This window comes from Moschus berezovskii, chromosome 16 (genome assembly GCF_049115385.1).
Source record: "Moschus berezovskii isolate FMDL1 chromosome 16, NW_MosBer_1.0, whole genome shotgun sequence".
Lineage (NCBI taxonomy): Eukaryota > Metazoa > Chordata > Mammalia > Artiodactyla > Moschidae > Moschus > Moschus berezovskii.
Genome location: NC_142475.1, coordinates 4,398,402 through 4,424,136, shown reverse-complemented (window position 1 = coordinate 4,424,136; position 25,735 = coordinate 4,398,402). Strand labels below are relative to the sequence as shown.

At 40.2% G+C, this 25,735-nt stretch overlaps 1 protein-coding gene across 1 annotated transcript in view; it reads right to left on the bottom strand.

The window, feature by feature from the left end:
- The window catches only part of RALYL (RALY RNA binding protein like), a 412,556-nt gene that overhangs the window by 11,927 nt on the left and 374,894 nt on the right, over positions 1–25,735 (bottom strand). The window contains exon 6 of the mRNA XM_088844683.1: positions 8,528–8,641. Within this exon, the coding sequence (XP_088700809.1) occupies positions 8,528–8,641 (114 nt within the window). The remainder of the gene's footprint in view (positions 1–8,527; positions 8,642–25,735) is intronic.

The following is a 25,735-nucleotide window of genomic DNA, read 5'->3' as shown; positions in this document are numbered from 1 at the left end:
ACGCCAGGCCTCCCTGTCCATCACCAACTCCCGGAGTTCACTCAAACTCATGCCCACAGAGTCGGTGATGCCATCCAGCCATCTCATTCTTGGTCGTCCCCTTCTCCTCCCGCCCCCAACCTTTCCCAGCATCAGAGTCTTTTCCAGTGAGTCAACACGTCGCATGAGGTGGCCAAAGTATTGCAGTTTCAGCTTTAGCATCAGTCCTTCCAATGAACACCCAGGATTGATCTCCTCTAGAATGGACTGGTTGGATCTCCTTGCAGTCCAAGGGACTCTCAAGAGTCTTCTCCAACACCACAGTTCAAAAGCATCAATTCTTCGGCGATCAGCTTTCTTCACAGTCCAACTCTCACATCCATACATGACCACGGGAAAAACCATAGCCTTGACTAGACAGACCTTTGTTGGCAAAGTAATGTCTCTGCTTTTTAATATATTATCAAGGTTGGTCATAACTTTCCTTCCAAGGAGTAAGCGTCTTTTAATTTCATGGCTGCAATCAGCATCTGCAGTGATTTTGGAGCCCCAAAAAATAAAGTCTGACACTTTATAGAAGGTATAGAACTACAGCCTGCAAATACTCTTCTCTCAGAATATGTAGGGCGTGTTTTCATTGCCTTCTAGCTTTTAGTGTGGCTGCTGAAAACCCCATTGGCATTCTGATTCCTATTTCTTTATATAAAACATTTTCTGTCTCCTTTCCTTGATGTCTCTCTGCTAGCTTGTAGGATCTTATCTTTGGCCCCATGTTCTGAAATGTCACCGTTTCCTGCTTTGATGTGCATCAGTCACAGGCACTCAGCGGATCCTTTCAATCTTGTTAACTGTGTTCTTCAGTTTTGGCTAACTTTTTCCCTGAAAAACTTTTTTTGGATGATCCTTCTCCGCTTTCTTTCTGAAACCCTGTTTTTCAGATATTCATCCAGTAATTTCCATACCCTTCCCTTCCTATTTTCCATCTGTAGTTTCTTTTGTATTGTCTGGGAAAATTTCCTCAATTTTGTCTTTCAATTCTGTGTTATTTATTTGTGCTATCATATGTTAATTTCTAAAAGCACTTTTATCTGCCTTTTAAATACTGAGTTTTAATCTCGTGTTCTTATTTCCTGAATTTAATATCTTCTCTTTCTCTCTGAGGGTATTAATCAGCGGTTCACTGTTTTACTTTGAAGTTTTATTCTTCCTGCTCAATTTGCTTCCTCCAGTTTTTTTTTTGTTGTTGTTCTTTTTCTCTTCTTTTTTGGTATTTGCTTTTAATGTTACATGCTTTCTGCCATCTGGTGAACCTTGTCTGCTCATATTAACAGTATTAAAATTTGGACGGACAGTTTTGTAAGAATATCAGGACCTTGTTTCTGCAGGGTGATACTGTTTTCTTGGCTTGTACCCATTCCAACGTCTTTAAATCTTTTTTCTTAAGCTGCTCATATTCCCAATTAAAACCTCTTCCAGTGGCCTACCAGTAGCCTGGCAGCAGAAGGGGAAAGGATTCCTGGAGTTTCTATAGCAACTGCGTAAACTTCTGCTTTTCTCCCTGTTAAACACTGCCTTCAAATTTGTTAGTTGTCTATTACATTTGAAATTTGTTGTTTTCACTTTCCTAGAGGAAACTTCTTAGGGCTTCTAGTGGACCAGGAAGAGTTGGGAACGGTGACAGACTTTTAGCCATTTATACACTCTTTTCCATAGGAATATGATAGCTTTGATTCTGAGCCTATCGGGAGTTCTGTGGTTAAAACTGGACTCATTTCTAGGATGTGTTAAGTCAGGCAGAGTTCTCCATCAGCTGTCCAGCTTCTAAAATTTTATTCTCATTCTCTTTTATGTCTAAGAATTTTCCTTTTTAAAACCTAGACATTAGTTTAATGCAGTCTCAGGAGGGAGCAGAGTTTAATTCACGTGTGCAGTTCAACATCTGTAACCAGACACAATACCAATCTAATCCAAAGTCTAAGTGATAGCAGTTAGGTATTCAGAACAGAACTAGTAGTCACATTATAGGCTGCAGCAGCAGATTATATCTGGAGCAACATTTTCCATTCTGAGTAACAAAGTCTGCAGTTGATAAAGTATAGAATGACCAGAGAAGAGGGATGACAGTGGTTCAAGATCCAGAACTAAAGTACAGGAGAAGTAGCTGAAAAAATTACTGATATTTATCCAGAGTTGACAAAGGTCCATCTAGTCAAAGCTATGGTTTTTCCTGTAGTCATGTGTGGATGTGAGAGTTGGACCATAAAGAAAGCTGAGCACCAATGAATTGATGATTTTGAACTGTGGTGCTGGAGAAGACTCTTGAGAGTCCCTTGGACTGCAAGGAGATCCAACCAGTCCATCCTAAAGGAGACCAGTCCTGAATATTCATTGGAAGGACTGGTGCTGAAGCTGAAACTCCAATCCTTTGGACAACTGATGCAAAACGCTGACTAATTAGAAAAGATCCTGATGCTGGGAAAGACTGAAGGCAGGAGGAGGAAGGGACGACAGAGGACAAGATGGTGGATGGCATCACCGACTCGATGGACATGAGTTTGAACAAGCTCCAGGGGTTGGTGATGGACAGGGAAGCCTGGCGTGCTGTAGTCCATGGGGTCACAAAGAACTGGACATGGCTGAGCAATTGAACTAAACTGATCCAGAGAATAGAAGGCTTCAAAGATTCTTTGACCAAAATTTGAATGCAACTAAGTTGAGCGTCTATGGTTTATATTGATTTCCTATTCAGAAGTTTTGGAAGGGTTACAAGACTACAACTCTTTTATGTATTTAATTGGCTATTACACTCATAAGAAATGAGACATCCAGCTTGGATTCAGAGGGCATAAAAGGATACGTAAACTAAATGCAAACAAAGTCTGTTTCAGCTCAGCATAAGGAGCATGGATGCATAAACATGTGGTATTTGCTTGCAATACTCTAATTTTTGGACATTTTTAAAAAATCTATATTTTTTACCAAATATATTCAGTTCAGTCGCTCAGTCATGTCCGACTCTTTGGACCCCATGGACTGTAGCATGTCAGGCTTTCCTGTCCATCACCAATCTCTAGAGCTTGCTCAAACTCATGTCCATTGAGTCAGTGATGCCATCCAACCATCTCATCCTCTGTTGTCCTCTTCTCCCGCCCTCAGTCTTTCCCAGCATCAGGGTCTTTTCAAATGAGTCAGCTCTTCACATCAGGTGGCCGAAGTCTGGAGTTTGAGCTTGGAGTTTTAGCTTCAACATCAGTCCTTCCAGTGAACACCCAAGACAGATCTCCTTTAGGATGGACTGGTTGGATCTCCTTGCAGTCCAAGGGACTCTCAAGAGTCTTCTCTAACACTACAGTTCAAAAGCATCAATTCTTCAGCACTCAGTTTTCTTTATAGTCCAACTCTCACATCCATACCTGACTATTGGAAAAGCCATAGCTTTGACTAGACGGACGTTTTTCAGCAAAGCAATGTCTCTGCTTTGTAATATACTGTCTATGTTGGTCATAGCTTTTCTTCCAAGGAGCGAGTGTCTTTTAATTTCATGGCTGTAGTCACCATCTGCAGTGATTCTGGAGCCCAGAAAAATTAAGTCTGTCACTGTTTCCATTGTTTCTCCATCTGTTTGCCATGGAGTGATGGGACTGGATGCCATGATCTTAATTCTTTGAACGCTGAGCTTTAAGCCAGCTTTTTCACTCTTCTCTTTCACTTTCATCAAGAGGCTCTTTAGTTCCTCTTCACTTTCTGCCATAACCGTGGTGTCAACTGTGTAACTGAGGTTATTGATATTTCTCCCAGCAATCTTGATTCCAGCTTGTGCTTCATCCAGCCCAGCATTTCTCACAGTGTATTCTGCATATAAGTTAAATAAGCAGGGTGACAATATACAACCTTGATTTACTCCTTTCCCAATTTGGAACCAGTTTGTTGTTCCATGTCCAGGTCTAACTGTTGCTTCTTGACATGCATACTGATGTCTTAGGAAGCAGATAAATTGGTCTGGTATTCATATCTCTAAGAATTTTCCACAGCTTTTTGTGATCCACATGGTCAAATGCTTTAGAGCAGTCAATGAAACAGAAATAGATGTTTTTCAGAAACTCTCCTGCTTTTTCTGTGATTCAATGGATGTTGGTAATTTGATCTCTACTTCCTCTGCCTTTCTTAAATCCAGCTTGAACATCTGGAAATTCACAGTTCACGTACTATTGAAGCCTGGCTTGGAGAATTTTGAGCATTACTTTGCTGGCATGTGAGATGACAGCAACAGGGGTGGTAATTTGAGCATTCTTTGGCATTGCCTTTCTTTGGGATTGGAATGAAAACTGAACTTTTCCAGTGCTGTGGCCACTGCTGAGGTTTCCAGATTTGAGGGCATATTAACTGTAGCATTTTCATAGCATCATCTTTTAGAATTGAAATAGCTCAACTAGAATTCCATCGCCTCCACTAGCTTTGTTTGTAGTGATGCTTCCTAAGGCCCACTTGACTTCACATTCCAGGATGTCTGGCTCTAGGTGAGTGATCACACTACTGTGATTATCTGGGTCGTGAAGATCTTTTCGTATAGTTCTGTGTATTCTTGCCACCTCTTCTTAACATCTTCTGCTTCTGTTAGGTCCATACAATTTCTGTCTTTTACTGTGCCCATCTTTGCATGAAATGTTCCTTGGTATCCATAATTTTCTTGAAGAAATCTCTAGTCTTTCCCATTCTATTGTTTTCCTCTATTCCTTTTCACTGATCACTGAGGAAGGCTTTCTTATCTCTCCCTGCTATTCTTTGGAACTCTGCATTCAAATGGGAATATCTTTCCTTTTCTCCTTTGTCTTTAGCTTCTCTTCTTTTCTTAGCTATTTGTAAGACCTCCTCAGTCACCCATTTTGCCTTTTTGCATATACCAAACATATAGGCAGGATGAATTTATCCTATGGGACTGAAGTGTGACCTCTCTAATGGACATTATTTTTAAAAATTCTATATTTTTATCAAACATATTGGCAGGATGAATTTATCCTGTAGGACTGAAGTGTGACCTCTGTAATGGTCAGGTCTAATGGGTAGGATAGGTTAGCTATTTTCATTGGAATTGTCCAAGTGAGTCTGACAGGTCACGCATGAGGCCTACCACTGAGAATAAAGTTGAATTAAAGAATACCTAATTGCCTTTTCATATCAGAGAGTCTGCAGGGAATTTGCTTTTTAAAAGAGGTCACTGTCCATTGTATGACAGCGTCTTTAGTTTTACTTCTCTCTCCTTTTACCTTTTATGGTCATTTTGCATCACTGTAAACCACACATAAACTGTGATCTTCGTATGTGTCAATTTATGACTTTCTTTTAAAAGGATCGTCTAAGAAGGACAATTGGAGGCTAAACTGATATGTGTTATTTGTTGTTTATAATAATCCATAGTCACCATATTCCAAAGCAATGTTATTTGAATTATTCAAGTAGGGAAAAAATAACACTTGAAGAGTGGATTCATATTAATCGTGATTTAAAAGCTAGAACATATGTTTGAGGCCATAATCCCTTCCCCTAGTTTTCATTTGAGGGGCCTGAGACCTAGAGAAGTTAAATGACTTGCTAAATCATGCCTAGTGCATAGTACATAGTGTTTAAGATTAGAAAAGTTAGTGAAAACATGACCTTGTTCTGAGGAAGTTCATATCTTCAAAGAAAGAGACAAGATACCATGCAAACATCTAGTAGCAGCAATTTAAGGTATAAAAAAACCTAAAATGATGTCATTACAACCTCATTACAATTACTCCTGATAGCTGAGGATTTCATACAGAAAAGAAAAAAATGATCCTATGAAACTTGAACGCAGGACAAGTTCCGTGCTGTGTGGCTTTATCCTGCTTGTAACCCTTTATCTCTTTGCTGCCACTATCCTAAGCTGGAAATTTTCGTCATCAGATGGAATAAGTTGGAAATGAGCGGTCTATTAAAGAGCAATAGTGAATAGTGAATGCTAAGTACTGGATAACTGGCCTGCAACCAACTAAACAATAAAATGAGTATCGCCTTAAATTCAATAAGGAGACATTGGACACTTACAAAGGTTTAAAATATTTCTCTCCGCTTTCTATCATGTAGTACAGACACCATGCAACCCTGATGTCTTTTCATAAAGAAAATTTTGAAAGTGATCGTCTTAACTCCATAAATATGAATATTGTTCAGGAGACAATTACTACGAGAATGAAATTACAAATTAAATAATTCCATTTTCTTCCTACATGTTCAAGTAGGAAAGACATAAATATCACAGGCTTAAGCCTATCATTTTAAAGATAACTGCCTTGTGACTGGGAAAGTTGAAACATACAAAAATAAGGTGACAGCCTTTCATGAAAAGAAAATTCAGGCTTTGAATTTTAGTGTCATGTTTATAGATGATCTTCTAAGAAGATATGTGGAAGGTATTTTTCATTGCAAGAAACTGGAAGTTATAATATGATGGAATAAGGATCACAGTTTTCCCTTTGAGGTGATTTATATTTAAATGAGTTCTCCATAATCCTTTAAACTGAAGTGCAAATTGGTTATCAAAGTCCTTTGCTGTAAGGGTTGTTTTACATAATAACGAATTTCACAGAAGTTCCTCAAAGGGAAACACTGATTTAGGCAACATCACAGGATATTTCAGTTCTGGCAACAGTTTAGATTAGTGCCATAGACAGCAGATAAAAAACTTTCTGAAATCTAAATTTCTCCATTAAGAAGTATAGGCAGCATATCTTTTCTCAATAGAAACTGTGACAGAGTTTGTAATAAAAATGATCTTATTTTGTCTATTATTTATATATCATTTCTCCTCCACACTAACTCAATAAAAGTTAATGAGAATCTAGGTATATGGCTTATGATTTAAAAAACTGTTGTTATGGAAGTCGTAGGAAGCATTTGTTTGGCTATATATGCTTACATTTCTATGGACACTAAATGGCTCCAATTATGAAGCATTTATTCTGGGCTAGTAACTTACATTTGCTACTTGACTCACTTCTCGCAAGGTCAGATAGCCATTGCTGTTCTCATCTGATAAACAAGAAAACGGAGGCTAGGTGGCGTGTGAGGATTTGAACCACAGTATATGTCTCTCATCCCTTAGGCTCGACACCCCCTCAACACCAGCTTCATTTCTGAACCCCGCGTCACTAATCCCCGGAAGGTCAGCGCTGGTCCCCTGCCCAGTGACACCGGCATCAAACAGGCTGAATCTCATCATCGTTGTTACCCAGGGAGCCTCACTGCAGGGAGATCCTGAGCAGAACCTGAGGCTGATACATCAGAGAAGGCACTGCTTTCCCTCACCAGACCTGGCTTTGAGACTGTAGGTCTATCACGAACCATTCATGTGGTTACGGAAAAGTCAGTTTACTTCCTTGGGCCTTCCTTTTTCTCATCTGCAAAATGAGAAAGCTGGATTTGATGAGCTGTTTTCAAAACTGTCTTGCTTAATTTTGAAAAGTGAAGCTCTTTCAGCCAATGAAATCTTATGATGAATTTCAATGTTTAAAATAGACACAGGTAGAGCCACACTATTTGGAGAAAGGGCTGGGTTTGGAGGAGTCATGAGTTCCTCTATCTCCCAGGTCTTCTTTCAGCCCTCAGCTCATTTTCAAGAAGCTGCTGAGACATCAAAGACCCAGCAGAATGCAATTTGCAATTTATGCACTAGCTCATCTCTAAGTTTATCCCAGTTCTGTTTAAAATGTATAATTTTACAATTCTTGGTTGCCATATAAAAGAGTATTAGACTAGGGAACTCAAATTGACACTCTGTAATTACCTAGAGGGGTGGGATGGGGTGGGAGGGAGGTTCCAGACGGAGGGGACACATGTGTGCCTGTGGCTGATTCATGTGGATCTATGGCAGAAGCCAACACAATTCTGATTCTGTAAAGCAATTATCCTCTGATTAAAAATATATAAATAAATATAAAAGTATTAGCATGGAACTAGGGTCGGGGCTGATATTTCAAAGAAGAGAGGACATTAAGCTAAAGAATTAAGCCAAATGATGTGGCCTTGGGTGACAGGCATATCGTTGATACTGACATCCTGAAACTGAGCTCTGAAGTTTTGTGGAGTTGCAGCAGTTCAAGAGTGGGACTTAATAATCACAGTTTTTGAAATCTGTTCAATTTTGTTGCAGTTAATTTAATGAAATATGAATATAATTTTAGCCCTGATAGAATATTCCATTTATTGATTTAATTTTCTTAAAGATCACTTGATGTTGAAACATAAACCTTTAATATAATCCAACTGTTGCTTATTAGCATCAAAATACTTTTCCTTTTCCTCTCTCTTTTAAAAAATATGAACTTTAGGCAACTTGGCTCAGCTTCTTTAACAAGTAAAAAATCAGATTCCATCATCCCAGTTCTGAGTTTAAAGACAATGTGTGTGTATCTGTGCCAAACGTTGTGAGACTAAGCCAGAGTGCCCGAACCTGCTCTGTCTCGGGGACTGACAGGGTGTGAGTGGTTTGATTCCAACATGTCTGCGGCCACAGCTCTTTTTCACTTACCAGCCTCCGCCTTCTGCTGCTTCTCAATCTTCTCCAGGCGCCCTAGCAAGGAGTCAACTTTAGTTTTGATCTGGGTTAATTCTTTCTTGATTGTCTGTAACTCATCTGATTTCACTGGAAAGGGGAGAAGGGAAAGAATGCAACACTATGTCAAATGCACCGTGCCCCGATTAGAACGCAGCCCACAGACACCCTGCATTTCTTCAACACTGTCACATCCCACAGGGCACCTTGCAACCTTACCTGTTTCCCATTGCTTCCAGGGACCCTGGAAAACTGGATGACTTTGCCAACTACGAGCAGTGATTCTCAGCATTTGACACTGAATCTTTTCATCAAAGGTTATGCAGTGGGACAGAAGAACCTAGAAATGCTTTTTGCAATAACTAAATGATATGAATTCGGTTTTGGCAAGTGGTAGGGTGAGGCTCTTCTGTCAGATGGGTTCAGATTGAGAAATGGTTAAATCGTGACAGGTATGTTAGTACTGCATTGAAGAACTATCTTGCAATGTATGTTTCAGCAGCCAGTGATAGTTTTAATCCAGCCCCCTGATGACGGATTGAAATCAGGGCATAACATTTATCCTCTAAAGAAAAATCTTTAATGCTAGAGAACTCTCTCCAACTTGCGGGACTTTTACTACTTTCTTTACTAAAAATTGCAGCAGTGGGTTGAACATGCCTCTTTTTAAGCCCTGCGGCTGGAAGGAAAGGAAATTCACTGAAGTTCCCACTGATGTTTTCTGCAGTAGTGGTTCCTCTTCGAGGTTTTGGGTGTTCAGTGGGACTAACTAAAAATGGGATTAGCACAAGATTAACTATTTTTAATTTTTCCAAGTACGGATGTTAAAAAATAACAACAAAAATTCTATTATCAATGATAATAACAATTATTTTATAAAGAAATGGGCTTAAGAAAAGGTCAGTTTCCTATTTAAGGACAATCCTTTCAACGAAAAATGCTTATGTTTATGAAAAATTCACTGCCCTATTCTTATTTTCTCATTTCTCTAAGAACCACTGGAAACTCTGTCATGAACCCTCAGTAATAAGATCAAACATTTTTAAAACTGTAACTCTAGAAGAGCGACACTTGTCTATGAGCTTTCATTAGTGAGTTTTTGGGTGCCCGTGACTCAGTGGAGAGCTGTGTTTCAATATCTGGGGTGAGGATTTTGATGTTAGTCTACTATCCATCTCTTTCACTTTTCCTTTCAAGTTTATTATAATCTTCATTGGATATTCCTGAAGAAATTGAGTGTTTAGTTTGAGTCTTTAGTCTTCAGGGACTTTTGTAAGCAATAAAAAACTAAATGCAATATATATTTGCTTGAAACAGAACTATCTGTCAAGTAAGGCATATGATATAAACTATACGATAAAGTATGCATCAATATACATTAATTGTACATTGTGAGCAGAAAGTATATGGTGTATGAATATGGTGAGCAGACTTTCTGCTCATCAGACTTTCTCCAATATAAACATGAAAAAAATTTTTCTATTATAAAATAAGAAATTTTCCATAACAAGCAAATTTTTATTTATGATATAAAGTAGTTTGCAAAATGAAAACTGCAAGAATAAGTGACCCAGTAGAGAGTTTCTATTATGAAGAACCAGATTGAAAGGAGAACACAGTTTAAAATAGAGAATTACTCCTACGTCAATTATTTCCAAGACATCAAAGTGCCATTGTTGAATCTCAACTAAATTTGAAAATCATCATCTGTCATAATTGCAAATTGACTCTGCTTTGAAGAATGATTTTAATTTCCTTTGATGGAAGCATGTCATGTAGTTTTACTTAAATCTGTCAAACATGATAGAAACTATTTTGTCTTAAAAGATTAGATGTTGGGACAAGAGAAATAGGACTGTGGCTGGAGATTAATAGAATATATATTTTCAGTAAGCAGGGTCACTCCTCCTCAGCCCAGAAATGAGGTTCACTAATTATCTGCTTAAAAAAAATAAACAAATAAATCACTAATATCCCACTTAATAGAATGTCTTTTAAGACTGGAGTGATATTACTACAAAATTTGGGATTACTTAGATAAAACTCAAGCTTAGATAAAACTAATGATGTAACCTGTCTTCTCCTCCCTGTCCCTACCAGGGAATTCTGAATCAGCCTCCAGCCCTGTGCAAATGGCCCAGCTCCACTCTTGGGATGGTGAGCAGCAGATGCTTATTACAGTCCTGCAAATTAGGGCCTAGACAATCTTGGCTGCTTCTTGAGCGATTGGGAAAGCTGTTGGCTTTGTGCCCTTGAGGGCTCTGCTCGGGAGAAGGCTGCCCACCCACCTGGCTTGCAGTCCTGGAGCCTCCTTTTTCAATGGGGTTATCTGTAGGCGGGGTCTGGGCCTGGGCTGCTGTACCTGGTTTCCACATGATGCTCCTGAGACAAGCCATCTCTGTGTCCAATAGGCCTTTGTCTGTAATATTTTCTGCTTTGGGAAGTGGGGCTCTTGTTAAGAATGTTTCTACTGAACCTGGGATTAAACTCCTGCTTGTTTTTACTTACTCTGCCAAAATAGATGTATATTTTACAATACAGATTTCCAAACCTAGAATTTTAAAGGTTTTGCAACTTAGATGTCAGATATTATTTGAAAACTGAAAGTCAGTTCAGAATTGAGGAGAGTCTTAGGTGTAAAGCATCCCTGTCCATTTTCCTTTCTTTTCTTTTTACATCTTTCTTTTCCTTTTACATCTTTCTTTTCCTGTCCATTTCCCTTGAACTCTTAATTGGGTTTCTGCTTTTAGTTCACGTCGCCTCTTAAATAGTGAATGTAAAGTCATATATATAAAAGCCATAAATCGTCCCTATTGAAAACTTCCAGAATGTCCCAGTTTCTATAGAAAAAAGACCAAAAGCACAAAGGAAGCTGAGCGCCAAGGAATTGATGCTTTTGAACTGTGGTGTAGGAGAAGGCTCTTGAGAATCCCTTGGACTGCAAGGAGATCCAACCAGTCCATCCTAAAGGAGATCAGTCCTGAATATTCACTGGAAGGACTGATGCTGAAGCTGAAACTCCAATACTTCGGCCACCTCATGCAAAGAACCGACTCATTAGAAAAGACCCTGATGCTGGGAAAGATTGAAGGCAGGAGGAGAAGGGGATGACAGAGGATGAGAAGGCTGGATGGCATCACCGACTCAATGGACATGAGTCTGAGTAAAATCCGGGAGTTGGCAATGGACAGAGAGCCTGGTGTGCTGCGGTTCATGGGGTTGCAAAGAGTCGGACACGACTGAGCGACTGAACTAAACTGAACACATGCACCATTCTTCAAACTGGTCTTCAGGGTCTGCTCTAAAGTATATTTCCAGGTATATATTCCATTGTTTATCAAAGCAACACCATTTGAACAGAATAACTTAATGCTTGATCTAATAGTGTGTGCAACCAGATAGACTGATTTGCATCTATGTTTACTGGAGAGTCACTTGTAATTACTAAGATTCAGGTCCCTTATCTTTAACTTCCACCCTTTACCCTAAAGACTTGTTACAAGAATTTAATGAAACAATGCACATAAAGCACTTAGCATCATGACTAGAATATCATCAACCAAAATACATGATAGAGGCAGAAAATACTATTACTATTATTTACATATATTTTCCAGCAAAGAGTCTTTCTTTTCTCTATTATGTCTATCTGCTTTTCGGAGTTTAGTTTTAATCTTACCTTCCCTATTAATTCTTCTTAGTTCAGCCCACTGGAAGGTGGACCTCTCATCTGCAATCTATTTAATAGCATTTCATATTTACTGCTAGGCACAATATGCTTGTTGGTTTTTCCTTTATATATCTACTTTTCCTATTAAATTGTAAGCTTTTTGAGAAGGAAGATCTAATTAGGCATTGAAGAATTTGAGGGGTCATGCTTTTCTGTGTTTAATAAGCTCCTTCTCTTCTTATAAAAAGTTCCTTGGGCTTCCTTGGTAGCTCACATGGTAAAGAATCTGCCTGCAGTGTGGGAGGGTTGCATCCTGGGTTAGGAAGATTCCCTGGAGGAGGGAATGGCAACTGACTCTAGTGTTCCTGCCTGGACAATCTCATGGACAGAGGAGCCTGGTGGGCTATAGTCCATGGGGTTGCAAAGAGTCAGATACGACTGAGTAACTAATACTTTCACTTTCTTTCTCCTCTTCTTGACTAATGAGACTCCTGATGCTTACCATGAGGTCCTGGGCTTTAGCGTCTGTCCCCCTTAATTTAAAAATGACATCAACAGATTTAAGAAGAGATCCTATATCAGACTGGTACTTAATGACAATTTTTTGTCTTCTATTATATAACATCCATGGAAAAGTATTTAGATTTTGGTTTAAGTTATTCAGATCTCTCATGACACAACATTTCAAAGAGAAGAAATTTTGGACAGTTGTCTGAAGCAAGGCATATTAATGGATTTACCCCTTCCTAGGCTCTCTACAGCCAAACTCTTTGAATGAATAGAGGACATCCAATTCCTTCCTTCCACTTTCTTTCCTCTCTGTCCCTACCTCCAGTCCCTTCCTTTCTGCCTGCCTTCGTCTTTTTGCATTTTTCACAGAAGTTAGTTCGGTGTATTAAACACAGTTGTTGTCGTGTCTGACTCTTTGCGACCCCATGGACTGCAGCCCGCCAGGACTCCCTGTCCCTCACCATCTCCCTGAGTTTGCCCAAGTTCATGTCCATTGCGTCAGTGATGCCATCCAGCCCTCATCCTCTGACATCCTCTTCTTCTGCCCTCAATCTTTCCCAGCATCAGGGACTTTTCGAATAAGTCAGCTGTTCACATCAGATGACCAAAATACTGGAGCTTCAGCATCAGTCCTTCCAGCGAGTATTCGGAGTTGATTTCTGTTAAGATTGACTGGTTTGATCTCCTTGCTGCCCACGGGACTTTCAGAAGCCTTCTCCAGCACCACAGTTTGAAGGCATCAATTCTTTGGCGTTCTGCCTTCTTTATGGTCCAGCTCTCACAACTGTACTTGACCACTGGGAAGACCATAGCCTTGACTATACGAATCTTTGTCGGCAGAGCAGTGTCTCTGCTTTTCAACACACTGTCTAGGTTTGTCACAGCTTTCCTGCCAAGAAGTGATTATCTTCTGATTTCATGGCTGCAGTCACCATCCGCAGTGAGTTTAAAGCCCAAGAAGAGGAAATCTGTCACTGCTTCTACATTTTTCCCCTCTATTTGCCATGAAGCAATGGGGCCGGATGCCATAATTTTAGTTTTCTTAATATTTAGCTTTAAGCCAGCTCTTTCTCTCTCCTCCTTCACCCTCATCAAGAGGCTCTTTATTTCCTCTCCACTTTCTGCCATTAGAGTGGGATCATCCGCATCTGAGGTTGTTGATGTTTCCCCCCCATCTTGGTTCCAGCCTGTAACTCATCCAGCCCAGCATTTCCTACGATGTGCTCAGCGCACAGGTTAAACAGACAGGTGACAGCAGGCAGCCCCGTGGTACTCCTTTCCCAGTCTTGAGCCAATCGGTTGTTCCATGCAGGGTTCTAACTGCTGCTTCTTGACCTGCACACAGGTTTCTCAGCAGACAGGGAAGAGGGTCTGGTATTTCCATCTCTTTTAGAGCTTTCCACAGTTTGTCATGAGCCACACAGTCAAAGGCTTTAGCGTAGTCAATGAAACAGAGTTGAATGCTTTTCTAGAATTCCCTTGCTATCTCTATGATCCAGTGAATGTTGGCAATTTGATCTCTGGTTCCTCTTTCTTTTCTAAATCGAGCCTGGACATCTGAATGCTCTCATTTGCATAATACTGAAGCCTAGCATGCAAAATTTTAAGCATGACCTTACTAGCCTGGTTCAGTTCAGTTCAGTTCAATTCAGTCGCTCAGTCGTGTCTGACTCTTTGCTACCCCATGAATCACAGCACGCCAGGTCTCCCTGTCCATCACCAACTCCCGGAGTTCACTCAAACTCATGTCATCGAGTCAGTGATGCCATCCAGCCATCTCATTCTCTGTCGTCCCCATCTCCTCCTGCCCCCAATCACTCCCAGCATCAGAGTCTTTTCCAGTGAGTCAACTTGTCGCATGAGGTGGCCAAAGTATTGGAGTTTCAGCTTTAGCATCAGTCCTTCCAATGAACACCCAGGGTTGATCTCCTTTAGAATGGACTGGTTGGATCTCCTTGCAGTCCAAGGGACTCTCAAGAGTCTTCTCCAGCACCACAGTTCAAAAGCATCAATTCTTCGGCGATCAGGTTTCTTCACAGTCCAACTCTCACCTCCATACATGACCACGGGAAAAACTATAGCATTGACTAGCCTGGTAGATGAGTGCAATTGTCTGATGGTTAGCACATTTGTTAGTACTATCCTTCTTGTGAATTGGGTTGAGGATTGACTTTTTCCAGACCTCTGGCCACTGTTGGGTCTTCCAGGTTTGCTAAAATATTGAATGCAACACCTTGACGGCATCATCCTTTAGGGTTCTGAATAGCTCTACTGGAATTCCATTGCATCTACTGGGTTTATTAACAGCAGTGCTTCCTAAGGCCCACTTGATTTCGCTCTCCAGAAGGTCTGGCTCTGGGTGACTGACCACACCATTGTAGTACTCTAGTTCATTAGGATTACTTTTTGTTTGTTTTTTACAGTTCTTCTGTGTATTCTTTCCATCTCTTCTTGATCTCTTCAGCATATCCTAGGTCTCTACCATTTCTGTCCTTTCTTGTGCCCATTTCTGGGTGAAATGTTCCCTTGACATTTCCAGTTTTCCTGAAGTCATCTCTAGTCTTTTCCCTTCTGTTGTTTTCTTCTAGTTTTATGCACTGTTCACTGAAGAAGGCCTTCTTGTCTCTCCTCACTATTCTTTGGAACTCTGAATTTAGTTGGATATACCTTTCCCATTCTCCCTTGTCTTTTGCTTCTCTTTTTTCTTCATCTATTTGTAAAGCCTCCTCAGGTAGCCACTTTGACTTCTTGCTTTTCTTTTTCTTTAGAATGGTTTTGTTCACTGCTTTCTGTGCAATATCACGACCTCTGTCCATAGCTCTTCAGGCACACTGTTTGCTAGGCCTAAGCCCATGAATCTATTCACGACCTCCACAGTATGTTCATAAGGGATTTGATTTAAGTTGTACCTGGCTGGCCCAGTGATTTTACCCATTTCCTTTAGTTTAAGCCTGAATTTGGGTATGAGCAGCTGATGATTTGAGCTATGGTCAAAATTAGCAAATACCAGAAAATCTGTAGGCATGCTTATATATTACAGATATGGCCACTTCATGCCAACTTCAAATAGACCAACAAAGTTTATTAAAAGCTTTGTGTAAGTCCTGGCAATACTTTTGGATTGACTGTCTAATGGGGAGATAGATAGGCCGACAGGCAGTGCAAAAAAAAAAAAAATAAATAATGAAAATATGCCTTTCTCCATCAGAAGCACTGTGATGAAGGAACATGATACTAACCCATGAGCTGGGTAGCTCTTTTCCCAGTCCCACCTTTATACTGTAACTGCATAATCTTCATAGTTAAAGATGGGTTGTGGAGGATATAACACCATGAGTTATTTTTATATAGAGTAGCAGATAGCATGAGTCAGGAGTATTTCTTTTACTAAGAATAATATTTTAAATCAACTTGTTATGCAATTGTTCCCTAATACAGACAAGCTGGAAGCTTGGGAAGATTAGATCTGATTACTAAAGATTATGTCTTTGGAGAAGTAAATGGAAACCCACGTCAGTTTTCTTGCCTAGGAAATCGCACGGACAGAGGAGCCTGGCAGGCTATCAGTTCACTCAGTCGCAAAGGAGTCAGACGTGACTTAGAGACTAAACAACAATAACAACTAAGCAGAATTCTAAAGACGTAGTTCACGGTCAGCTATGATATGGACAGAAAAAGTAAAATGCAAAAAGCCAAAATAATACTGATGACACACATTCTGTAAATATTTGAGAATATACTTGTGCAATGCAAAGGTGACTTGAAGGACAAATTTGTAATCTAAAATGGAATGATTAGATGCTCCTGGAAACATCTATAAAGTTAAGCAGAAAGCCATAAGTATCCTAATTAGGAAGATGAATAACCAATTTCGTTTTAGAGGACAGATGCCTCCTTTGTGCCATAGAAGGGTCCAAACCTGTTTCACAAGAATGGCATTACCCGGGTTGGATTTGAAAGACAGGTAATTCCATGAATGACACTTCTTTGTCTATAAGAGGTAAATAATGTGTTGGTAACACATTTCTTGTGATAAAGGAAAGGACTTTCACATGGAGGTACATGAACATAAGTCCAGAAACATTTACGTGTTCAATTAAGCTAGGAGAAGAGTAGCTGAGAACTGGGAATGGCAGAACCAGGAAGGGAAGACCAGATATGCCTGGAGAACTACAATGAGGCACTTGGATTCTTACCTGCTGCTGCTGCTGCTAAGTCCTGTCAGTCGTGTCTGACTCTGTGTGACCCCATAGACAGCAGCCAACTAGGCTCCCCTGTCCCTGGGATTCTCCAGGCAAGAACACTGGAGTGGGTTGTCATTTCCTTCTCCAATGTCTGAAAGTGAAAAGTGAAAGTGAAGTCGCTCAGTCGTGTCCGACTAGTAGCGACCCCATGGACTGCAGCCCACCAGGCTCCCCTGTCCATGCGATTTTCTAGGCAAGAGTACTGGAGTGCCTTGCCATTGCCTTCTCCATCTTACCTGCTAAATGATAGTAATTTTGAATTTTGAGTGAGGAAGTGAGCATTTAGTTTAGAATAATCTTGCAGGTGGTCATGCAATTAATATTGGGGAAAAATACAGAGTCAGGAAAATGAATCTGTAAGAGACTATTAGAGTAGTCAAGGATCTGCTTATTAGGCCCAGACCTAGAAAAAGAACAGAAGAAGAAGAAACAGAGGCTAGAAATGTCAAGTTTTACTGACTGGACCTAACGCTCACAAACTTCTATAATCCCACTCTGGAACAATTTGCTCAGTCATGTACGACTCTTGCAACCACATGGACTGTAACCTACCAGGCTTCTCTATCCATGGGATTTTCCAGGCAAGAGTACTGGAGTGGTTGCCATTTCCTTTTCCAACTTTCTTTTTTATTTTTTCTGGAACAATTATAACTTTTCTGGTGCTATTAGTGGAGCACAATGAAAAAACATAAAAAATTCTACAGTAGAACCATATGCCCCAACCACAAGTGCCGAAGAAGCTGAAGTTGAATGGTTCTATGAAGACTTACAAGACCTTCTAGAATTAACACCAAAAAAGATGTCCTTTTCATCATAGGGGAATGGAATGCAAAAGTAGGAAGTCAAGAGATAGCTGGAGTAACAGGCAAGTTTGGCCTTGGAGGACAAAACAAAGCAGGGAATAGGCTGACAGAGTTTTGCCAAGAGAATGCACTGGTCACAGCAAACACCCTGTTCCAACAACACAAGAGACAACTCTACACATGGACATCACCAGATGGTCAACACCGAAATCAGACTGATTATTTTCTTTGCAGCTGAAGATGGAGAAGCTCTATACAGGCAGCAAAAACAAGACTGGAAGCTGACTGTGACTCAGATTTTGAACTCATTATTGCAAAATTTATACTTAAATTGAAGAAAGTAGAGAAAACCGCTAGTCCATTTAGATATGACCCAAATAAAACCCTTTATGATTATACAGTGGAAGTGACAAACAGATTCAAGGGATTAGATCTGATAGACAAGAGTGCCTGAAGAACAATGGACAGAGGTTTGTGACTTTATACAGGAGGTGATGACCAAAACCATCCCCAAAAAAAGAAATGCAGAAAGGTAAAATGGCTGTCTGAGGAGGTCTTAGAAAAGAAGAGAAAGGAAGAGAAGCAAAAGTAAAGGAGAAAAGAAAAGATATAAGCATCTGAATGCAGAGTTCCAAAGAATAGCAAGGAGATAAGAAAGCCCTCCTAAGTGAACAATTCAAAGAAATAGAGGAAAACAATAAAATGGGAAAGACTAGAGATCCCTTCAAGAAAATTAGAAATACCAAAGGAAAATTTCATTCAAAGATGGGCACAATAAAGGACAGAAATGGTATGGACCTAATAGAAGCAGAAGATATTAAGAAGAGGTGGTAAGAATACAAGAAGAACTATACAAAATGATCTTCATGACCTGGATAACCATGATGGTGTGACCAGTCGCCTAGAGCCAGACATCCTGGAATGCAAAGTCAAGTGGGCCTTAGGAAGCATCACTATGAAAAAAGCTAATGGAGGTGATGGAATTCCAGCTGAGCTATTTTAAATCCTAAAAGATGATGCTGTGAAAGTGCACTCAACATGCCAGCAAAATTGGAAAACTCAGCAGTGGCCACAGGACTGGAAAAGGTCAGTTTTCATTCCAATGCTAAAGAAGGGCAAAGCCAAAGAATGTTCAAACTACCACACAATTTCACATTTCAGGTCAGCAAAGTAATGCTCAAAATTCTCCAAGCTAGGCTTCAACAGTAAATGAACCAAGAACTTGCAGATGTTCAAGCTGGTTTTAGAAAAGGCAGAGGAACCAAAGATCAAAGATCAAATTGCCAACATCCGTTGGATCATAGAAAAAAAACAAGAGAATTTCAGAAATAAACATCTATTTCAGCTTCATTGACTACGCTAAAGCCTTTGACTGAGTGGATCACAACAAACTTAGGAAAATTTTGAGAGATGGGATTACCAGACCACCTGACCTGCCTCCTGAGAAACCTGCATGCAGGTCAAGAAGCAACAGTTAGAACTGGACATGGAACAATGTACTGGTTCCAAATTGGGAAAGGAGTACGTTAAGGCTGTACATTGTCACCCTGCAAATTTAACTTATATGCAGAATACATCATGCAAAAAGCTGGACTGGATGAAGCACAAGCTAATCATGATTGCTGGCAGAAATAGCAATAACCTCAGATATGCAGATGACACTACCCTTATGGCAGAAAGTGAAGAAGAACTAAAGAGCCTCTTGATGAAAATGAAAGAGGAGAGTAAAAAAGTTGGCTTAAAACTCAACTTTCAAAAAACGAAGATCATGGCATCTGGTCTCATCACTTCACGGCAAATAGATGGGGAAACAATGGAAACAGTGACAGACTTTATTTTCTTGGGCTCCAAAATCACTGCAGATGGTGATTGCAGCCATGAAATTAAAAGACGCTTGCTCCTTGGAAGGAAAACAATGACAAACCTAGACAGCGTGTTAGAAATCAGAGACATTGCTGATAAAGGTCTGTATAGTCAGAGCTACAGTTTTTCCAGTGGTCATGTATGGATGTGAGAATGGACCATAAAGAAGGCTGAGCACAGAAGAACTGATGCTTTTCAACCGTGATGCGGGAGAAGACTCTTGAGAGTCTTGTGTACAGCAAGGAGATCAAACCAGTTCATCCTAAAGAAATCAATCCTGAGTTAGAAGAACTGATGCTGACTCTGAAGCTCCAATACTTTGGCCACCTGAAGCAAAGAGCTGTCTCATTAGAAAAGACCCTGATGCTGGGAGATTGAAGATGGGAGAAGGAGATGACAGAGGATGAGATTGTTGGATGGCATCACTGTTGCAATGGACATGAGTTTGAGCAAGCTCCGGGAGCTGGCGATGGACAGGGAGGCCTGGCGTGCTGCAGTCCACGGGGTCGCAGAGAGTCGGACACGACTGGGTGATGGAACAAGGACAGCAGCAGAACTGAGAAAACCATTTCAAAAGCTCAGAGGCTGTGCTGATATAAAGATTTTATCGAACATTTTATTTTCTTTCTTTTCTGCCTGCATTTTAAAATCTGGTTATGTTAATGAGTCACATTAAAGCCTAGCGGAAAAGCCAAGTACAGATGCTCACAAATGTATTTATTTATTTTAAGCACACTGTAATTGTTTTGGTTTGGCGGCTGTGTATCTAAATATCAGGCGGTGATTTTAGTAAGGACTTATTACTCTGTTTATACAAAGCGCTCATCGGTGTCCAGACTGTGAAGCCATGTGTTTCTGAGAAATTCAGTGTGTTTACCAGGATGAGCCAAGTAAAACATATCCAAGAAGCCGATTATTAAAATGTAAACAGCTGAAGTGTATGCTGAGATCTCCACATTTAGCTTATGTTTTATACGCACATAACCCTGTGTTTTGTGATGAGTTCTGTATCCACCTCAAATTTTATATAATGAAAGTTCTAGCCCCAGTGCCATCCACAGTGTGACTCTATTTAGACACAGGGCAGTTAAGGAGGTAATCGAGTTAAAAGGAGGTCACCGGACCCAGGAGGCGCTAATCCCATATAACTGGAACCCTAGTAAATACACATACAGAAGGCCGAAGACGTGGAGACTCCCGGAGAAGACTGCCACCGACATGCCAAGGAGAGGCGGTACCCAGACGCTTCCCTCAGGCCCTTCGGAGGAACCGACGTGACCGACTCCTGGATCTCTAACTCCCAGCTTCCAGAACTCCGAGGAAATAGGTTCCTGTTCTCTAGGCCATCCAGTGTGTGGTACTTCGTTACAGCAGCCTTGGCACATGAGTACAACCGGCACATAAGCTGCTTGAACTACTAAAATCATTTTGATCAGACAGCATCTTTCTGAGAGTCTTTGCCCTCAGCCCTGGATAAAATTTCAATCCTTCAACGTTCTCCACAGTTTTCCACTCTCCTGTTAACCATCTTTATCTTTCATTTTGTTTAATCTAATATCCTTGGCTTCTTAACTGACACTGCTAGTGATAAATCTTTGCTTCAGACAGTACTAATAACAGTATTATTATTACTAAGGCTTATTATTAAGGCTTTCATCATGGGGGACACTATTCTAAGAGCTTTGAACGTGTTAACTCATTTCATCCTCACACAAACGTTATGGAAATGGTGGTGAGATTATCATTCCCATGTTACAGGTGAGGAAACCGAGGCACAGCAAACAAAGAATCTTCCCCCAAAGCACACGGCTCTCACATGGCAGAGCCACGAGTGGATTCACGTTACAGCAGTTTCATACCTGCTGCCGTCTGCTGAGCTGTTACCACTAGCAGAGACAATGAACCCCCCGATCACTCACGGTTTAACAAGGCTTGCCTAAGAACTTTATGTGCATCAATCATTTAATTCCATGATAAAGTGTTATATGTAACATACTATTATTTCCATTTTACAGATAGAAAATAAATAGGAGCACACATGGATTGGAGGGCTTCCTCGTGACCACAGCATTAGTGTGTTGCACAACACGAATTCCATCCCAGACAATCTGAGAATAACGCGTCGTTTGCTCTTCTCCACTCAGGGAAATGGAGGTCTCTTGTACTTTCTTTCCAAACCCACCTATCCTTCTAGGCTCAATTCAGTATTCTCAATACTATTAAGGCTTCTCTAATCCTGCTGGCCAATATTTGAAAGCGTAATAAATACCTTGGCCAAAATAATGGAGGGAAAGGGATATTTAGTGACACTTTGCTGGAAATTAACATTTGTTTCTCTGATTGATGCTTCAACTCTATACTAAAATCGTATGGATTTGAGGGGGGAACCAACACAACAACACTTCCTTAGTATTAAGGATAAGTTCTCAACTACTACTTCTTAAATTTAATTGAACTGCCTTCAATTGCCTCTGAAGTGCTTCAAGGATATTATGTCACCGAAAACTGCACCAACAGAACTCCAAAGGCATAAAAACGTATTGGGATTTCTCTTGCTAGACCTTAGGATTTAAATTAATTACTCAAAGAAATTTATTTAATATTATATATTTTTTAGAAGGCTGATTTTATTCCTACTAAAAACATCTGCCAAAGCTCATAGATGTTTATGTCTTCTCTTTTATAAAGTGTTTATTAGCAACATCACATCTTTATTTATGATTCCATGATGTGGAATGGGACAAGCTGGTTATAGTTTTAGCTCAACTTGATTTGAAAAAGGACAGAAATACCTAGTGGTGATATAATTTTTAGAAGAGCAATCCATTTAAAAAGCTTATCAGTATTCAACCTTGGCAAATTACAGCACTAATATATTTTCTTTATATAGTTTTTCTCCTCAGTAGAATTAAACATTATTAAAAATTCTGAAATAAGAAATGACAAATTGCCTGAGCTATAACATTAATTTCTTCCTCTAAACTTACCAAGTCATTTAGCCATTAATAAAATAGCAAAATATATACCTCAGTAAATAGTCATTCACTTAAGCCAATATTAACATAGTATATTTCACACTTCACTGAAGTTTTTCATGTGTGATTTGAATTTGAAAATTATTATTGTTCCCACAGACCAGGCTAATTGTAAAAGTGCTATCAAATAATTAATATTTTTATTCACTCATATATACTTATATACACATATTTCTATATATAATATAGTCTGCTAATATACTTTTAGAGAGAATATGCAATTGTGAGTCTAGTTAATCTTGCCAATTAATTATATACAAATCTTGTTCAGACTCATGCTTCACTAAAATAACACTGAACTACAGTTTCTGTGAATTGAGCCTTTAAATACATGGAACTGTACGGAACATGCACATAACTGATCAGTCTGTTGCCCTTAAATATTAATAATTTTATTTAAATTAGCATATTTGAGAATTAATGCATCCATAATAAATTTCAAATAATTATTTTACTAGATAGTCTTTACAGAAAGCTAGTTTGGATATGTTCTCAAGTAGCTGACTTTGGCAATTTGTGCTTCTGCAAACATCCTTTCATTACTGATTTATTCCAATGTAAGAAAAAAGTCATTAGATTTTTCAGTACTTGGGGATTTCTGAGGGATAGAAATACGCTATGCCTGGATGACTCTGCCCCCAAAATATAATATTAAATTAAATAATAAAGTAAGATAAACTGTGGCTGACATGGAAACGGGAGGAGAATCCACATATACCTATAAGACCTCATATCCTCTGAAAAAAGGCATGAGATTGGAGTATCTGCACATGCAGGGGCAAGAGAAGACACTAAGATTATAGATGTTCAGAAAAGGGCTAACTTGCCTCTCCTGGAAGATTGGAAAGCGTGTTAATATTCCCTGGGTGGGTTGGGCAAGAAGAGAGGAGTCCATTATAAATTCTCTTAGAGTGATGAGGGCTATACCTAGCACCTAGCAATGTATAGTGCAGGAAAGTCTGAGAGTCCCATCGAGACTACAGGTATTCCCTGTGGGGAGAGGCACTGCTGAGTGGACAATTAGCTCAGTGTATGAAAGTGAAACTGAAGTCGCTCAGTCGTGTCTGACTCTTTGCGGCCCCATGGACTGTTGCCCACCAGGCTCCTCCATCCATAGGATTCTCCAGGCAAGAGTACTGGACTGGGTTGCCATTTCTTTCTCCAGGGGATCTTCCCGACCCAGGGATTGAACCTGGGTCTCCCTCATTGTAGGCAGACGCTTTACCATCTGAGCCACCAGGGAAGCTCAGTGTATATTGGTCAGCAAAGAAGTCTTCTCACATGTCATAAAAGAGGCCAAGATAGCTACTGGTCAAGGTGATTAGAAATCACACTGACTTTTAGTTCCTCACTTTCTGAGGGACCAAAATAGCTTGAGGTGCACAATGTCAGGGAATTATACAAGAAAGCAAGTATGGAGAAGGCAATGGCACCCCACTCCAGTACTCTTGCCTGGAAAATCCCATGGATGGAGGAGCCTGGTGGGCTGCAGTCCATGGGGTCACTAAGAGTTGGACATGACTGAGCGACTTCATCTTCACTTTTCATTTTCATGCATTGGAGAGGAAATGGCAACCCACTCCAGTGTTCTTGCCTGGAGAATCCCAGGGATGGAGGAAGCTGGTAGGCTGCCGTCTATGAGGTTGCACAGAGTCGGACATGACTGAAGTGACTTAGCAGCAACAGAGCAGGTTTTTGCAAGAGAGTGAAAGTCGCTCAGTCATATCCAACTCTTTGTGACCCATGGACTGTCCATGGAATTCTTCAGGCCAGAATACTGGAGTGGGTGGCCTTTCCTTTCTGCAGGGGATCTTTCCAACCGAGGGATTGAACCCAGGTCTACCGCATTGCAGGTGGATTTTTTTACCAGCTGAGTCACAAGGAAAGCCAAAGAATACTCGAGTGGGTCACCTATCCCTTCTCCAGGGGATCTTCCTGACCCAGGAATAGAACCGGGGTCTCTTGCATTGCAGGCGGATTCTTTACCAACTGAGCTATCAGGGAAGCCCCGTTTTGCAAGAGAGAGATGAGGCAAATAACTGGAGGAGATGGATACTGAAGAAGCAAAATCAGTGATGGAAAATGTTAATCAAAGTGCTGTGGCCTTCACCCTTAATCAGGCTTCTCAGGTGTTGTCATGGTAAAGAATCCACCTGCCAATGCAAGAGATGCAAGAGACACGGGTTTGATCCCTGGGTCAGGAAGATCCTCTAGAGGAGAGATACTGGGCAACCTGCTCTAGTGTTTTTCCAGTATCTTGCCTGAAAATTCCATGTCAGAGGAGCCTAGTGGGCTACAGTCAGACATGACTGAGCAAAGCACAGCAGCAGCAACCTTTAAACAGGATCAAAGTAAAATAAGAATTTCTAGAACTAAAAACTTGATTTTTTAATAAAAAACTGTTATTAGTAAAACTTCTAAAAAGCAAATTTAGGAGAGCAAAGGTTGAAAGAAGCCATCACACAATAAAGAGTAAAAACAGAAACAAGCAAACAGAAAAGAACGCTAAGGACACAGTGGACAGAAGTTAGAGCCCACACACGCAAATCTGTGTCAAAAGGAAGAGAGACAGGAAGAAATCTTCCAGTGATGACACACGAGAAAGACGAGACTGTTCCTGGAATAAAAAATATAACAAGCAATTCTAAAATTTGTATGGAACCACAAAAGGGGACTTTATCACTACAGCAATTTTAAGAAAGAAGAACAAGGCTGAGAAAAGCATAATGCTCCCTGATTTCAAACTATATTCCAAAGGTATAAATAATCAAAACCGAATAGTATTGGCACAACAACAGACATGTGGATCGGCAAACAAGATAGAGAGCCCAGGAAACAACAACCCACCCACAAGTGGTCAGTTAATTCATGACAAACGAGCAAAAAATGTGCAACGGGGAAAGAACAGTCTCCTCAAAAAACGGTGTTGGGAACACTGGACAACTACACACAAAATCATGAAACCGGGCCACTCTCTTATAGCACACCGCAAAACTAACTAAATGGATTAAACACTTGAGTGTAAGACTTAAAACCATAAGCCTCCCAGAAGAGAACGT